The sequence below is a fragment of the Eptatretus burgeri genome, chromosome 11 (assembly GCF_056783735.1).
Source record: "Eptatretus burgeri isolate ZD-2024b chromosome 11, Ebu_testis_v1, whole genome shotgun sequence".
Lineage (NCBI taxonomy): Eukaryota > Metazoa > Chordata > Myxini > Myxiniformes > Myxinidae > Eptatretus > Eptatretus burgeri.
Window position 1 is genome coordinate 1,383,277 of NC_140971.1, and position 17,939 is coordinate 1,401,215.

General features: G+C 46.9%; 1 protein-coding gene across 4 annotated transcripts in view; it reads right to left on the reverse strand.

The window, feature by feature from the left end:
- The window catches only part of LOC147016273 (RNA-binding protein FUS-like), a 122,439-nt gene extending 106,223 nt beyond the window's left edge, over window positions 1-16,216 (reverse strand). For 2 of the 4 annotated variants that reach the window (XM_085844857.1, XM_085844854.1), the window contains exons 1-3: window positions 15,966-16,213; window positions 11,573-11,612; window positions 11,370-11,421 (exon numbers count right to left, since the gene is read on the reverse strand). In XM_085844857.1, the coding sequence (XP_085700983.1) occupies window positions 11,370-11,421; window positions 11,573-11,612; window positions 15,966-15,978 (105 nt within the window). In that variant the 5' untranslated portion in view covers window positions 15,979-16,213. Of the gene's footprint in view, window positions 1-11,369; window positions 11,422-11,572; window positions 11,613-15,965 lie in introns of all 4 variants that reach the window. The other 2 variants (XM_085844856.1, XM_085844855.1) reach the window with 2 other exon arrangements.
- Between the last annotated feature and the right edge of the window lie 1,723 nt (window positions 16,217-17,939).

Below are 17,939 nucleotides of genomic sequence, written 5' to 3' on the forward strand. Positions count from 1 at the left end.
GTCAGGTGGATAGGAGAGGGGCTGGTGAACAGATACAAGAGAGTATTGATAGTTGTATCGATTGGGCAAAAGATTGGCAAATGTAATTTAACCTGAGCAAATGTAAAGTGTTGGGATGGAAAAGAACAAAGAAAATAGAGATTACAGGTGGTAAGGGGTAATTTTGGAGCATGTCACACAGGAGAAGGATCTGGGGGTGGTAATAGATATTGGAGGTAAGCAGGCAGCACAGTGCCATGCAGCTATCGGTAAAGCAAATAGGGTTTTAGGTTGTATAAGGAGGGGGATAAATTATAAATCAAGAGGTGGTAACATTTTACAAGAATTTAGTGAGGGCCACAACTAGAATATTGTGTGCAGTTCTGGTCACCACAGTTCCGGAAGTACGTAGATGCCATAGAGAGGGCTCAGTGTAGGGTTACTAGATAGATTCCAGGCCTAGCTAGACTCAGCTATGAGGAGCGGCTGAAGGAGACAGGGCTTCATACACTTGAAAGGAGGCGGTTACGAGGAGATATGATGGAGATGTTTAAGACAATGAAAGGTAGAGATAAAATAAGTGAAGATTAATTACTCAACAGAGTAGATTGTGATAGGACCAGGGGCCATTGCTTGAGAGTGAAGAAGAGGAGAGTTAAGATGGTAGTAAGGTAGGGGACTTTCACTCAGGGAGTAGATAATGCATGGAATGGTCTCCCTAGAAAGGTAGTGGCAGCAGAAACAGGAGATAAGTTTAAATTAGAATTCGATAGGTACCTGGTAGTTATGGAGATAGAGGGGTATGGGGATGTTGAGGGGATTTTTAGGTAGTTTGAGTGTTGATGGGTGATTGTGTATGGAGTGCTGTTGGTGGGGGTCTTGTATGGTTGATGTGTTTTAGCCAATCCCATGCCCTGAGGGGAAGAAAAGGAAAAAATTTAAAAATAAACGACAAAAAAAAAGAATAATAATTTAATTTTTTATATTTCATCAATTAAAAACATTTTTTTCCATTTTCGTCCTTGTATATTGTGTAGATGGATTGGTGTGGTGTTCGCGCAGGCATGATGGGCTGAATGACCTCCACCTGTGTTGGAATTCCTTGTTATCCCTGTTATTATGTCACCAGTGTTATAAATCCAGTATCAACACAAGGAGAAAAAAAAAACCACATAAAATGTCCTAGCCCCCGTTGTTTTACTAACTTTGCTGTATGGAGTTAGAGCCAGCCCATATTTATTTACAACTAAAATAGCCGCCAGTCTACCTGTTGGCCATCTTTAATCAGGTCACAAAATAAAGTGAGGTGCACGTATATGCCATCATGAACTGTGCTTATGCCGGGTTTGAACAAAACTGAACCATGCATGTCCGAGAAATGGTTTAGGACATGTTCAACATCGGGTTTTTTTTTCAAATAAAATGGCCACCAGTTGGCATTGCATCGAGAGAAGAGGGGAGGAGCAGAGAGAGGGGACCTTTCTACCATGTAGACCACTCACACCAACCAGACAGATTGGACCTTTGACCATTTAGAACTTGAGACCACTTGGACAGTTTCATATCGATAACAAAAGTTAGTGTGTGTCCGTCCGTCAGTCAGTCCGTCCGTCTCCTCCATAACTCCAAAACCATGAAACCTAGCGGCCTGAAACTTTGCATGCACACCAAGGGAACTCCAAGGTGGTGCATGAATAAAAATTTGGCGTTTGTCTCAACTCAACCACCCCTTTTGAAAAAAAAAAAAATAGGGGGTGCTCATGATGAAAAACCAAAATAAGCCTTACCAAGATGGCGTCACACATATTGGTCAACCCTGTCAGCTTGCAAGAGTCTTAAGCTGCCGTTTTTTTTTTTGCCTGCTCAACCATGCCTTGGCTTGGAACAGGCAACAACGATTTTTTAACGATAAAGTTTTTTTTGTTTTTTTCCCACTTTCCTCATGAATATCATCGAATGCCTGATCATCATAGATACGAATCACTAGATACTACGCAATACTTATAAACGCCCGGATGCGCCAGCATTCGTGCCTTTATGTAATTTCCGCACTGCCATAAGATCTAGAATCTCTTAAATGAAGCCAAATTTGAAAATTTAAGCTCCAGATTTGAACTTAGCAGCAGTTCCGACTGCTAAAAAATAAAAAAATAAAATAAAAAATAAATAAATACATAGTGTTAATTTGTCCAACTTGGATATAGTTTCACGTTCCGGGCATCTCCGGGAGGAGTTTAATATGGTGGATCGGCGATTGCTAATCGCTTGCCAAGCCAGCCGTTCCTTACCAACCATTTCGTTGGAGCTCTTCCTTCAGTACTTCAGTCCTTTGCAAGCGCTCAATATTCAGTCAATTAATTGTGTATAATCAATCGACTTGAACAATGCTCAGGGGCTACTCAGCAGCGTTGGCCCCGCGTTGTTCTGCGGTGCGTCAGACGGCGGCTGGCTCGCTGAAAATGTACAATTTTATTTTACACGACGTTTCCCCATATCGACACGACTCGGTAGAGCGCATACCTCCGCCACGCAATGCCTGATCCACGAGAACATATCGGGCCCTGCACATTTTTGAAACATCGTGCTACATATCATTTTTAGCCCAATCTTTCAATGGTGAAAAATCACTTTTAAAATTCTCGTTGTCAGATCCGGATCGTCACCAAAATCTAATCACTTGGTCTTTGTCACACACCGAACCTGTCCACAAAATTTCATTTGGATCCACGTCCACAACTTTTTGAGATATCCTGTACACAAACAAACAAACAGACAAGCCGGTCGGCGGTCATGGGTCGCCGAGCATCCGATGACCATTGACCCCTGATCTGAGTTAGTCTAGTACTAAGTACTTACAAAATTGCAATCGAATCGGTTAACCCGTGTATGAGCAAGGGGGCTTTGAATGGTCATTTTGCCCGAACAATGCGCTCATTGACCTTTGGCCCCTGACTTAGCCAAGATAGGTCAATATGTCATGAAGCAAAGTTATAGTACCCATCGAGTACTATATTCCTATGAACTTTCATTCGTATCAGTTAACCCGTGAAGGAGCAAGGGGGATTTGAATGGTCATTTTTCCCGAAAAATGCACTTGACCTTTGACCCCTGACCTACTCGAGATAGGTCATTATGCAAATGAGCAAAGTTGTAGTACTCATTACGGTCTACAAGCATGTAAAGATTCATTCAATTCGGTTCAACCGTCTTGGAGCTAGTGTACTTTGAATTTTCAGCGGGAATGCTCAATGGCTCTCGGACACCCAAGTTGAGAGGGTTACCATTTGGAAACTAAGATATAGAAAAAAATGGATGTCATATAGCGGATAGAGAATCACCTGAAGATTATGCATACAAAATCTCATCGTGTTCCATCTCCTGATAACTACTCGGTATCAATTTTAATGAAAAGTACCGAAAATGCGGTTTGATATCAGAAATCCCCAAAGTTCGAGGGGGTGCTGTGGGTGAACAAAGATCTAAATGGAAAATCCGGCTCGATGGTTTGTGCACAATGCATTCCAGATGATTAGTGTGAATTTTCATGACTATCCGACCATAACCGTAGGAGGAGTAGCATTTGGCGCGAAGGCACCTCCAGCTCTCGCATATTATTGATTTTTGCACTAATTGACCTTTGACCCCTGACCTAAGCGAAATCGGTCAATATGTCCTGAGGCAAAGTTGTAGTACTCATTGAGTACCATGAAGCTGCAAAGTTTCATTCGTATCGATGCACTCACCTGGTCGATAGGGGACCTTCAATTTTCGCGCATACCCTAATTGTAGGGGGCACTGCGAGTAAAGTATTCCATATATCACAAAAAACAGAATATATTTGATAGAGCATCACCTGCATATGGTTCGTGCCAAATTTCATAACCCTACGTGGGATAATGGCTTTCGGAATTGATTTCGCGTGAACGGTACCGATTTTGAAGGTTTTTCGGTTGTTGCTCAGGAACCAAAGCATCCCGAGCAACCATCACAATTTCCAAAGCACGAGGTCATAAGATGTACCCACCACCAGAGTTTGGTCAAAATTCGCCCACGTTTACAAATTATGCTGATGAGAAACAAACATCCAAACAAACAGACAGAATTACTGACAATAAGGGTCACCTATTTTGGCGAGCCAACAGAAAGGGGTGAAAACATAACCTCCTTCACCTTCGGAGGCGAAGGTAATGACAAAAATACTCACACTGATTAGACTCGCACTGATTATACTCGCACTGATCTTATACTCACATGATTATACTCACACTAATCAGTGCGAGTCTAATGTGTGAGTATAATCAGTATGCAGGTGAGCGACCCGAGACAATGGGGAAGTTGGGTAATTTTGTGTGCTGACGCATCGAAGCAGACACACTGGAAAAAAAAACACATCAGAAGTCGGGAAACATCCATGAATGAAAATATAAATAAAGGAAAATAAATGATTGAAAAATAAATAAATGGAAAAATGCAGGTGAGCGCAACCCAAGGCAAAGGGGAAGCATGGTTCGTTATTGCTTACAGTGCCTTACAGTGCCTACAGAAAGTCTCCACCCCCTTGCAAATTTTTCACCTTTTGTTACCTGATAGCTGGAATTAAATTGCATTAAATCAGACTTTTTCCACCTTTATTTACAGATCGTACCCTACAACTTCTAAATGAAAAACAAATTTTACAAATGTCAGAAAATTTATTAAATATACAAAACTAGATTATCTTGGTTGGATAAGTAGCCACCCCCTTTATAATAGCAATTGTACATTAGCTCAGGTATAACCAATCACCTTCAAAGTCACACACCAAGTTAATTGGCCTCCACCTGCGTTAAATTGTCGTGATTATAATTATTTCAGAATAAAATCAGCTGTTCCTGTAGATTTCCTCTGCTGGGTGGTGCATTTCACAGCAAAGACTCGACCATGAGCACCAAGGGGCTTTCAAAAGACCTCTGGGATAAAGTTGTGGAAAGGCACAGATCAGGGGATGGGTTTAAAAATATTTCAAAGGCCTTGAATATCCCTTGTAACAGAGTCAAGACAGTCATTAAGAAATGCAAGGCGGACCATCAAGATTCCACCTCGATCAGGCCGTCCCTCCAAACTGGATGACCAAGCAAGGAGGAGGCTGATCAGAGAGGCCACCAAGAGGCCCAATGGCAACTTTGAAAGACCTACATGCCTCTATGGCAAAGACCGGTCACTGTGTGCATGTGACAACGATATCCAAAACACTACACAAGTATAGTCTGCACAGTGGGGTGGCAAGAAGGTAGCCATTACTCAAAAAAGCCCACCTTTAGTCTCGCTTGAGGTATGCAAAAAAAAAAAAAAAAAAAATCACTCCTGTGATTCTGAGGTCGTGTGGCAAAATGTTTTGTGGTCTGACGAAACCAAGATGGAACTTTTTGGCCGAAATGCAAAACGTTACGTTTGGCACAAACCCAATACAGCACATCACCCAAATAACACCATCCCGACTGTGAAGCATGGTGGTGGCAGCATCATGTTATGGGGATATTTCTCCTTAGCAGGGACTGGGGCACTTGTCAGGATAGAAGGGGAAATGGATGGAGCAAAATACAGAAATATGAGAGGAAAACCTGCTGCCCTCTGCAAGAAACCTGAAATCAGGACGGAAGTTAACCTTTCAGCATGACTATGACCCAAACACAGCCAAAGCTACACTGTGTGGCGAAGGAACAAAAAGAAAAATGTCCTTGAGTGACCCAGTCAGAGCCACGACCGAAATCAGGAAAAAGCGCATTTAATGCACGTTGAAAAGATGAACACGACACCTCATACACATCAGCTCCACCATGGCTATTATCAGAACGAGCTGATTCGTCACACAGTCCCGGATTGCTTAACCCCAATATGGGGTTGTTCAAAAACTACGTTACGCTATTTTGTTCGTAACTTATACAACGTAACGCTTGATTCCCATGTCTTCTGACGGGCTCGATTAAACTTTATTATTAATCGACATATGATTAGATTTTTGGGGGTCCCTCAACATGATAAACACACGACCCAAACAAAGCCGATGGAAATCTGACGCAAAAAACCCAGGCAGTATATAATCAGCAGTGGCCTCCAGGCTTGTTATCTTAGCAGCAAGATGGTGGCCATATTTCGTCTGGGTGAAGTCGAGCAACAAATGTGGGTGGGGTCTGGCAGCTGTCCAACCAATGGGTGCACATTTCAAAAATCGACCCCAAACAAGAATCCCAACAACAGGAGTAACAACAACAGCTGCAGCAGCAGCAAGGCAGAGCTCTCATACACCTGAGACACGTGGCAGGAAAAAAAACGAAAAACTGTTCATCAGTCCGTGAAGCCGGGTGACTGTTTATTAATTACCTAATATATGAACACAAGTTGCACCATGACTACACACACGTACGTCTATAAATTGCATACTATTGGAATGTACATTTTCACCCTTTCGCCTGCCGAGACGCCTGAGATCTATAAAGACCCTGTAAGACTCAAAAGGATGCAAAACACCCCGGGGACACAAAGGACCTAAAAGAGCTAAAGAACACCGAGGACCTTAAACACCCTTTCATACCCCTTAATAACCAATTTACCTTTCAGACCCCTTCAACACGTTCGACACCTTTGGATCCCTTCACCCTTTAGACCCTGAGAAGCTTTAGACTTTTACATCCCTTAAACCTCAACAACATTTAGACCCCTAAAACCCTCCAGACAGATTAGGCAGCTTGGACCATTTAGGGTTTTAGACCACTTGCACCTTTTTCAATTAAAAATAAATTAAAAAAAATGAATCATGTCACCAATTTTACAAACAGATGTTTGTGTTATGATTGGTGTAAATCATGACTAAACAGCAACTCTCGCACAGTCATTATCCTCAGTTAAAACAAGCCTGTGCCTCTATAGCGACATGTAGCGAGGCAAGCGTCATGAGCCGATCCGCACCAATATATATATATATATATATATATATATATATATATATATATATATATATATATATATATTGGTGCGGCTGTGGAAATTCGCAAGACACCATAAAGGGTCTTCAGGTGAGATATATCGATAAGTTCATGTGTAGTTAGTCCACACCTGTTGTTTAGAGGGATTATGTGTGATTCATCCGGGCTGCGACGCTTTGAGTTAGCCATTTTTCTTTCTCTATTGTTATTTTGGACCATTAAGCCGCCAACAACTCAAACACCACCACCTTTTCCTCTTTACCTCCACAACTCCATCCCGCAAACATCACTTCACAGCCATTCCCAAACGATGCCCGCCAACCATCAAACCACCACAGCAAACCCCCCACAACCTTCGCCTTTCTCCTTCCACAACCATCGACCCCACCACCAGTCAACACCGAACGTCATACTGTCCGAAGCCGTTCGGTGATTGCTGCCGAACGCAGCAAGCCGCGAGTGCAATGGATTCCTTACGGGAGAGAAATTCGGATCAGGGGAGGTTCACGCCCCTTTTCCTCCGTCCAATGAGCGAGCGTCGGGCGGTGTGGCCCCGCCTCCAAGCGCGATGGATGTGAATTCCTCTCAGGAAGGAATTCGGATCAAAAGATGCTCACGCCCCTTTTTGCCACACCAATGGCTGAACAGAGGGTGGCGTGGCCCCGCCTCCAATCGCGTTTTGATCCTAAATCTGCACACAGGCTCCTCCCCGGTCTTTTAAAGACGCGAGTCTGTGTGGAACTCGTTATAGTGTGGGGGTCGCTTTTCCCGTGGTTGGTGTCGTCTCGTCGCTGGACTCGAGCCACCTTCACTTTCACAAGCGATGAAGCTAGCCAGCCATTCCCCTCGCTCGACCCTGAGCATCAACAATTCCCCCCTCCCACCCCATCCACGCTGAGATAGTGCCGGTGGCCCCGTTCATTCCCACCGTAATCGTGGTGCCAACCAAACCGTGCTTGCGCGGAGCACGCTGAAGAGGGCTCACCGACCACACCAGGGGCACGGAGTCAGGGCGCAGCTGCGCTGATATTGCGGCTTGCCCGCCATCGAGTCACGGGGACGCGGGTAAGACCTTTTCGGTCTCGTGGACCTTGCCGCTCCTCCAGGTTCCGCGCACATTTAGTCCACGGACCCCGTCTACCTCCCTGCCTATGGGGAGGTCTTTCCTGTTAATTTTGAATGAATGATGTGGCGCCGAGTCCCGCCAAGTATAATTGTTTAAGTGTTGTAAATAATTATAGTCGGTAGTAGGGCTTTTGCTTTTGTTGCATTTTGCATTACTACCTGACGTGTGTGTGTGTGTGTTGTGTGTGAAATAAAAGTGCTTGCTTGTCAAACTGTTTCCCGTTTCATTGCATCTTTTCCCTTGTTTGAAAGTTCCATCTTGCATCACGTAAGGGATTGGTAGTGGGTGAAACACCGGATAAGTAAGCTGAACCGTCGAGGTCGACGATAACTCCGCTTGGTTATCCCTGCAGCACGGAACGAGCCGCTTAAGCGGTTCGTGTCCGAAGTCGACCTGCGGCGAGGTACGATCGCCCGGTCGACCACTCGTGCAGGTACTTCGGTAGGTCGAATTTGGCGAGCAACCCCATCCTGCGTGGGTGGGCAATTGGCACGATCGTGGTAAGTTAAACCCCCAACCATGACTGGCTCCTGGCGGTAGTTCCAGGAGGGTCACGACTGAATTGTCCGTTCCGGTGGGCGACGCGTCGCAATTCGAGTTACGTGGCCGATCGCACGCCGGACGGGCCAAAATTCGTAACAATATGTATACGTTACTGGAAGGGCATGCGGTGGAGCGCATACCTCCACCAGGCTGATTAGTTTACGTTTTGTATCCCACCGAGAGGCCGGATCTGGATTCAGACCTGAATGAAGATTTAATCAACTCATTCTCCAAGTTTCGTCCGAATCCATCCGCAACTTTGTGATATTATATTGTTACGGCTGTGGAAATTCACATTACACCATAAAGGGCCCGTAGGTGAGATATCTCAAAGTACATGTGTAGTTGGCCCAAACCCGTTGTATAGAGGGAATTTATGTGATACATTCGGGCTGCGATACTTTGAGTTAGTCGTTTTTCTTTTTCTATCTTTTATTTCAAACACACAACATTTCAACAACCACGCCATCCCCATCACAGCACCAACCACACTGCAACCACGCCAACTCCACCATCTACGCCACCACATCTTCGCCACTCGCCATTCAACAGGCTCCGTGCGGTTACGATCTCCGCGGAGGAACAAACAAAAACCAACAAGGATGCTCGGTGGGCTTTTCCCACCTGTTTTTCCCGTCTGACTTCCCCGCGCTTTGGAGTGGAGGAAGAGCGATACAGGTCAAAGGTCAGAGGTCATGTAAAGGTGGGGCCTCTTTTTGGGGGAATAATTCTCTGGCTCCGAGCCAAAAACTGACTCCCTCGGCCCCCGGACGGAGCGGGGTGGAGGGAAAGCGTGAGGGAACACCCTTTTTCGGGAACCCTCTCGAAGGAAGGTGGAGCCGAGAACGGGGCGGGGCGAAGGGCGGAGCCCCGGGCGATAAAAGACGGACACGAGCGGGCGCAAGGAGCGCTTTTTCTTCCTCTTCGTCTTGGCTGGTGGTTCGGTTGGTTTTTGTGGAGAGTTGGTCTTCAGGAAGAGATCCTGTGCCCGCGCCCTGGCGAGTGGCCCTGTCATGAAGGCACGGACGGGAGAAGGGGCGGCGCCCATTGCGAGGTGGACCTGTGCGTCCGGACGGGGAGTGCCGGAGAGGGTTCGCCGGCTGCGAGAGGTCGGGGCCGGGCGCGACCACGCTGACGGTCGCGGGAGAGGGACTCACCAGCCAAAGGGAAGTCACGACTTCTTTCTTTCTTTTCTTTGGGGTTTTTGTATGGATCTTGTGGCGCCGTGTCTCGTAAAGTAGAACTGTTTAAGTGTTGCCGTGTGTACGCGTATTCGGTTGTAGCTCTGCATCGTTTCTTTTGTTTTAATTGCTTTATGTACATTTTGATTGTGTATTGCTGTAAATACGTGCCTTATGTGCTTGTCTGTGTGTGCGTGTGAATAAAATGCTTGCTCGTTGAATTGTGCCCGTTTCGCTTTGTCTTTTCTCTATTGACCCTCCATCTTGCATCACGGAAAGGGGTTCGTAGTGGGTGCAACATCCCAGTAATTAATGGGAACCATCAAGGCCGACGATAACACCGCTCGGTTATCACTGTAGCACGGAACGGACCGCTTAAGCGGTTCGTGTCCGGAGTTGGCCTGTGGCGTGGTACGATCGCCCGGTCGACCATCCGCGCAAGTACTTAGGTAGATCGAATTTGGCGAGCAACCCTATCCTGCACGGGTGGGCAATTGGCACGGTCGTGGTGGGGTTAAACCCCCACCCGTGACTCGCTCCCGGCGTTGTTCCGAGAGGGTCACGACAGAATTGTCCGTCCGGTGGGCGACATGCCGCGATTCGAGTGACGCGGCCGTCCGCACGCCGGCGGGCACGAATTTGCCACAATATTTTGTTCACAGACAAACAAGCAGTAATAGACTGGTACTTACGAAATCGTCAACTTGACCTCTGACCTTGTCTCATAAAAGCTGTCTCTAGAGAAGGTAGCGACGCAAATCAGAAGTTTCTACGATGATTCTGTACCAAACCATCAAAAATCGAATGTTTGACCTCACTGTGACCTTGACCTTTGACCGATTTTGACCAAAATCTAATCAGCACTAGCCATCACGCTCCTGAATCACGTGGTGTAATTTGACATTGGTAGCTTCTTCCGTTCTCGAGTTATCGTGCCTACAAACAAACAAACACACACAAACAGAGTCCGGAAGTGAACAATATACTTACGAAATCTTTAGATTTCTTAAGTAACAAACGACAGACAGACAGACAGACACACAGAGAGGTGAGAACATAACCATCCACCTTCGGTAGTGGAGTTAATAAAAGATACTGGTAGTAATATACAAAGTTTGGTTAAAAAAATAAAATCCCTTCAGCAGTTCACAAGTTATCGCGGTAATAGAAATCTGCTACGCACGAACGCACGGACAGGCACAAATCCAGATGAACAATGCAAAGCCAGAATGCCTCTGGTGCCTTCGGCTGCAGAGGCATAAAAAAAAAAGTCACCAATTCCATGAATCTTGTCCATTTTCGGTGAAAGCGGAAAATCACTGGCTCAATTCCTTCACTCGTATTCTCTTCCATGACACCCCCTCCTCCTCCTATCATACCTTTAATCATTCCCTTTTCACTCCTCTCCATCATTCTTGGAATCCTCGCAATCACCATCAACTTAGAACTTTTCACCACTCGAACCCATTAATGACTTCCCTTGTGAAATAAGGTGATCAACAAAAATGAAATGAGTACAGTGAGCTCGCTAGCTATTCATGATGCGCAAAAAAAGCATACATACATTCGGAGCCATACCTGATTCCCTTGGCTGTAGCCCTGGGTGTTCTGTTCTTGGTAACCTCCATAACTACAACACACAGAGAGTAATAACATACACGTTGTCTCAATTAAAATGAGTCCAGGTTTTGGGACAGGTCGTCACCCCCACCCCCCAAATCAACAACAGAGCAACACGACGAGTGCGTATAAGATTGCAGATGGACACGTGGAATAGTTACCTCTGACTCTGTTGATCAGGCTGTGTCGAATAAGAATACTCTGAATGGAACAAGAGGAAAGTTAAACAACTTGATCAAAACAGTTGTTGAGTATTCAGAAAAACTAAAACAAATCATGTACATAGAGTGAGCGTATCGACCAGAAATCGGCTCGTTATTGAAGCAATACAAGGACACAGAAGCTTAAACGCAACTGCAAGGCCATTTGGCCCACCATGCATACTTGTGTTATAACGTACATCCTGCTGAATTAACAGAGGCTGTTTTAATGAAAAGTTGAAGCTGATGCAGAAGTACCAAAGGAACAGTTAAAGGACATACAAACATGACCTGTAAGAAAAGGCAGGGAAAGGCAAAAATGAGAAATTTAAAAAAAATAAAAAATAAAAAAAAAAAAAAACACAAATGGAAACAGGAGAGGACACGACACGGCGATGAAGCTGAGAGATGGCACAAGATCAAAAAACCACCAATAAGTCTGCGGTGAAAGAGCAGTAGGCTCGATGCGACAGCTTCTGGACAAGTGATGCAGACGACTTTCAGAGCCTTGGCCTCCACGGGATCCAGAAACCAGAAGTGGGATTCGAGTTCACCAACCCACGAGAGGTACCAACACTGTTGTGCTTAAAATGAAGGCTGTGAGAGGTTCTGCAAAATCAAGGTGAGACTTTTCCAGGTCGACAATGTCCATTGTGCGTCTGACTTTAATGGCCAGCTTAGAGACGTTTCGAGCTCATGAAGGAGTTGGGATATTTACACACAGCAGAGACATCAGTGTACTTCTCCATGCACTTATTTACATGTAGAAGAGTATATAGCAACATGGTTTATTCGATTTAAGGGGGTGGCAGGCTGTGCGTGCCTCTCGGCCACTCGCCTTCTCAGCTGTCTAGCGTGGGCTCGAATCCTGACCCAGCTATAAGCTGTCATCCCAGTGTTTCACAGGACGAGCGATTCATCAATGCATGGGCCGTCCGAGGGATGGCCAAAGTGACGTCCCATCTACCGGCATTAGTTGGAGGACATTAAAGATCCCACGGTGTCCATTGTGAAGAGTCGGCAGGTAATCGTCGGCACCCTGAACAAATGACATTCCTGCGCTGACTTCCTGAGTCAGAGTGGGGACCCACCGAGGATTGTAGCTTTGCAACTGCTTCAGCAACACCGATGCTCTGTCCAGAGCATGGTTCATGATCTGATCTTTATTCAAATTACAAAGTATAGAGAACATCATTCAACTTTTACATGAGTTACAAGACGAACACAGATTCGTAGAAAATGGTTATTGCATGAGTGTGCACAACCATGTTGGCTTGGGAGATGCAAAGGACTGAAAATGTGTGGCAGGAAGGGGTTCAAAACCCAGACCTCCACAACCTATTTTCAGTTGGAGAGGGAGCCAGACACGAACTTCAGACTTCTGTCGAGACACGGATAACACTGAGATGCTTGGATTGCACTGGAACCACTCATATGCAAGATAGGACGTGCAAACTCACGCTGGAGGGTCAAAACCGAACACGTTGTATACCATAAGGAGATCAGAGAGGCCAGGTAATAGCTTCACTCCGGAGAGTAACCCAAGGTACTTTCCAGGCAAATAGAGCAGCTCAGAAAGGTAATCGACACAAGACAGGTGAAACCAGATTTACAGGTTAAAGCAGTTTTATGATTACACTGCAGAATCTCGTATTGTACAATAACGACTTGGTTACTGAACAATCGAGGATGAACCAAGGTGCACCGTCCAGGTTTAATCGAGGATGTATATGGGTGCACCACACAGGTTCAATCGAGGATGTACATAGATGCACCGTACAGGTTCAATGGAGGAGGAACCAAGGCACGACATACAGGTTCAATGGAGGAGGAACCAAGGTGCACTGCACAGGTTCAATGGAGGAGGCACCAATGCATGCCGTACAGGTTCAATGGAGGAGGCATCAAGGCGCGCCATACAGGTTCAATGGAGGAGGCACCCAGGCATGCCGTACAGATTCAATGGAGGAGGCACCCAGGCATGCCATACAGGTTCAATGGAGGAGGCACCCAGGCATGCCATACAGGTTCAATGGAGGAGGAACCCAGGCATGCCGTACAGATTCAATGGAGGAGGCACCAAAGCACGCCGTACATGTTCAATGGAGGAGGGACCAAGGCAAGCCGTACAGATTCAATGGAGGAGGCACCCAGGCATGCCGTACAGATTCAATGGAGGAGGCACCAAAGCACGCCGTACATGTTCAATGGAGGAGGCACCCAGGCATGCCGTACAGATTCAATGGAGGAGGCACCAAAGCACGCCGTACATGTTCAATGGAGGAGGCACCCAGGCATGCCGTACAGATTCAATGGAGGAGGCACCAAGGCAAGCCGTACAGGTTCAATGGAGGAGGGACCAAGGCACGCCGTACAGGTTCAATGGAGGAGGCACCAAGGCACGCCGTACAGGTTCAATGGAGGAGGCACCAAGGCACGCCGTACAGGTTCAATGGAGGAGGCACCAAGGCACTCCGTACAGGTTCAATGGAAGAGGGACCAAGGCACTCCGTACAGGTTCAATGGAAGAGGGACCAAGGCACGCCGTACAGGTTCAATGGAGGAGGGACCAAGGCACGCAGTACAGGTACAATGGAGGAGGAACCAAGGTGCACTGCACAGGTTCAATGGAGGAGGCACCAAGGCACGCCGTACAGGTACAATGGAGGAGGCACCAAGGTGCACTGCACAGGTTCAATGGAGGAGGCACCAAGGTGCACTGCACAGGTTCAATGGAGGAGGCACCCAGGCATGCCGTACAGATTCAATGGAGGAGGCACCAAGGCACGCCGTACAGGTACAATGGAGGAGGCACCAAGGTGCACTGCACAGGTTCAATGGAGGAGGCACCAAGGTGCACTGCACAGGTTCAATGGAGGAGGCACCCAGGCATGCCGTACAGATTCAATGGAGGAGGCACCAAGGCACGCCGCACAGGTTCAATGGAGGAGGAACCCAGGCATGCAGTACAGATTCAATGGAGGAGGCACCAAGGCACGCCGTACAGGTTCAATGGAAGAGGGATCAAGGCACGCAGTACAGGTTCAATGGAGGAGGAACCAAGGCACGCAGTACAGGTTCAATGGAGGAGGAACCAAGGCACGCAGTACAGGTTCAATGGAGGAGGAACCAAGGCACGCAGTACAGGTTCAATGGAGGAGGAACCAAGGCACGCAGTACAGGTTCAATGGAGGAGGAACCAAGGCACGCAGTACAGGTTCAATGGAGGAGGCACCAAGAACCGTACAGGTTAAAGGCCAAAGTTCCAGGACTTGCAGAGTTGTGAACCTCGAGACATGATGTACGAGCTCAGGCCAAGTCTGATTGAAGGATTTTCCGAACCCAATATTTTAAACCATTTCCATTCATCTACCTGCGCATACCGCACGTGCGTGTGTACGTGTACGTGTACGTGTACGTGCGTGTGCGAGTGTGAGTGTGCGTGCATGTGTACGTGTACGAGCGTGTGCGAGTGTGAGTGTGCGTGCATGTGTACGTGTACGAGCGCGAGTGTGCACGTGTGCGTGCGTGTGTGCCTGTGTGTGTGCCTGTGTGTGTGCCTGTGTGTGTGCCTGTGTGTGTGCCTGTGTGTGCGTGCGTGCGTGTGCCTGTGCGTGTGCCTGTGCCTGTGTGTGTGCCTGTGTGTGTGCCTGTGTGTGTGCCTGTGTGTGCGTGTGTGCCTGTGTGTGTGTGCGTGCGTGTGCCTGTGCGTGTGTGTGTGCGTGTGTGTGTGCCTGTGTGTGTGCCTGTGTGTGTGCCTGTGTGTGTGCCTGTGTGTGTGCCTGTGTGTGTGCCTGTGTGTGCAGATCGTTTATTCAAGTTTTTAACGTGCGATGCCTTTGAACGTGGACGCACCAAGGTGCATCGTACAGGTCCAATGGAGGTGCCCCTTGTGGATTCCTCAACACCAAGCTGTTCATAAGGGGAACTCTCCCAACAAAGGTGATGACAACCTTCGAGAGAAAAACAAGAACCAACCCCTGCATCCCCCGTCGGTGTAAGCACATGCGACGCCCAAACCTGCACGACCTTCCTCAACACGAACAATACACGTGCGATTTGCGGCACGCACGGAAACAGCCGTATATAATCAAGATCCACACGTACATGCACAGACATCGCGGGAGCCCGTCGATTGTGCGATCATCGCAAGCCTAAGCCCGAGGCCTAACACCAATCCTCAACACGGACACTCGGCTTTAAGCAACAAGGAAAAGCAAACAATTCCCTTTTTCGCTTCTCTCTCTCACACACACACACACACAATGCACAAAACGTTTGATCCTGAATGAAACGACGAGGCTCTGACAGATAAACCCTCTGCCAAGGGAATTAAAATGCCCGAACGTCGTACCTGAAGACGCCATTGCAGAGTGAACAGGAAGAAGAATGACGTCAGTTCCGGTGATGAAATCTCCCTCTCGATTTACCTTTCTAACCTCCTTCGCCTTCGTTTCATGTGCCGTTTCTCACATCGAATAAAAGGCCTTGCTATTTGCCATGAAAATCGGGTTCCATTCGCACGTTCCTTCAGAGCCTGAGGAGTGAGGTTGGCTTGATCAGAGGTCCCCCTTGTACTCGTTCAAAATCGCCGTGAACGCCCTTCGAAAATGGAAGGCCAGTGGGGCAGGTACCGGCAATGAAAATAAGAAAACCAAGTGGATTACACTTGAGCGTCGAAAATCAGAACGAATGACGAGTTTCTGAGTGATGTGGACGAAACGGCGGCAAGGCGCGAGTGGAAGTGTATGTGAATGTTTCGGGAAGCTCGGCTGGTCTCGTTCGTTTACACCTTATTAGAAACAGAAAAACCGAAGTTCGTGCTCGTAGGGGAGCACAGGACGGTCGCTGGTGCAGGTTCTTTGGGTTCTTTGTGAAAATGATTCTTTCATCGGGAATATCAGTGCGATCGGGTCTGACGTCATCTGTTTGCATTGCCATTGATGATCCAATGAAGACCTTCACCATTGGCTCTTGACCACGTGGTGGGCAGGTTGTCCCATTGAATCATGACATTTTCATTTAAGAATCATTATTCTGCTTTAATTGTTTCTTTTTCTGCTTAAAAAACTTCAGTTGGTGACCTCTCGTGGGTTACCATGTTGCCTTTACGAATAAATGATCTTCACACGTCCTGTCGCTGTTTAACATTTTAAAGATTAAGGGTGTCACTGTCACGTGTCCCATATACCAATCAACGGTTAAGACGGCTGGCTAGAGATCTCACGGTCTTGAGTTCAAGCCACTGTCGGCCGTTAAATTAACACCAGGTGGGGTTCACTCAGCCTGTCATCCTGAGGTAGGCAAAATGAATACCAGCTTACTGGTAACGGGGCACTGCATCAGCGGCACGACCATGCTCTCGGCAATGATGCCACCAGTGGCTACAGGCTGCATGTCAGTAAATCCATCGGAGGGACTGGGGAGAGGGGTGGGGTTGGAATGGGGATATCACAAATTGTGAAAAATAAAAGTAGGACCACTAGACCTGCAGCTTACCTGGGCCCTGGGATAAATGTTGTCACCCAAATTTGGTGGCATTCTGACTGGTGGGTCTGGAAAGGAAAGGTTTTGAAGGAATTTACACAATTTTCCCAAAAATGTACGAAGTCAGCCATTTAGACACGCGTCCGATCATGTGATCGGCATGATTTCCACAATTTAACCATCCCTACCCTGGCCTGATGTTGCAACCCAAATTTTGTTGCATTCTGATTGATGGGTCTGGAAAAGAAGATTTTGGAATGAATTTGCATGACCGCTATTTTGACACATTTTCGGTCACGTGATCGGCTTGGCCTCTGCAATCTATCATGACCCTGTCTTAATTTTGTCATCGAAATTTGGTGGCATTCTGACTGGTGGCTCTGGAAAATAAGATTTTTGAAGGAATGCACGTGATTTTCCCCCAAAATTGACCAAGTCGGCCATTTTAACACATTTCCGATCACGTGATAGGCATGACCCCCGCAATTTAACCATCCCTACCCTGGCCTAATGTTGAAACTCAAATTTGGTGGCATTCTGACTGGTGGCTCTGGAAAATAAGATTTTTGAAGAAATTTACTAAGTCGGCCATTTTGATCTACTTAAGTCATGTGACCAGAATGAGCTTTGCAATCCCCATTACCAGTCAGGAGAGGAACGTTGCTGCCAAATTTCAGCCGAATCGGCTCAGCGATTTGGCCGGAGAAGTCGAAATAGGAGACGGACGGTGTGCGATGACAATACCTGATCTGGAATTTAAATTCCAGATAAGCTAAAAATGTGGGTGAGGGGGGAATACGTTTTTTGTATTTTTGGGGGGGTTTGGCTGGGGAAGTCGAAA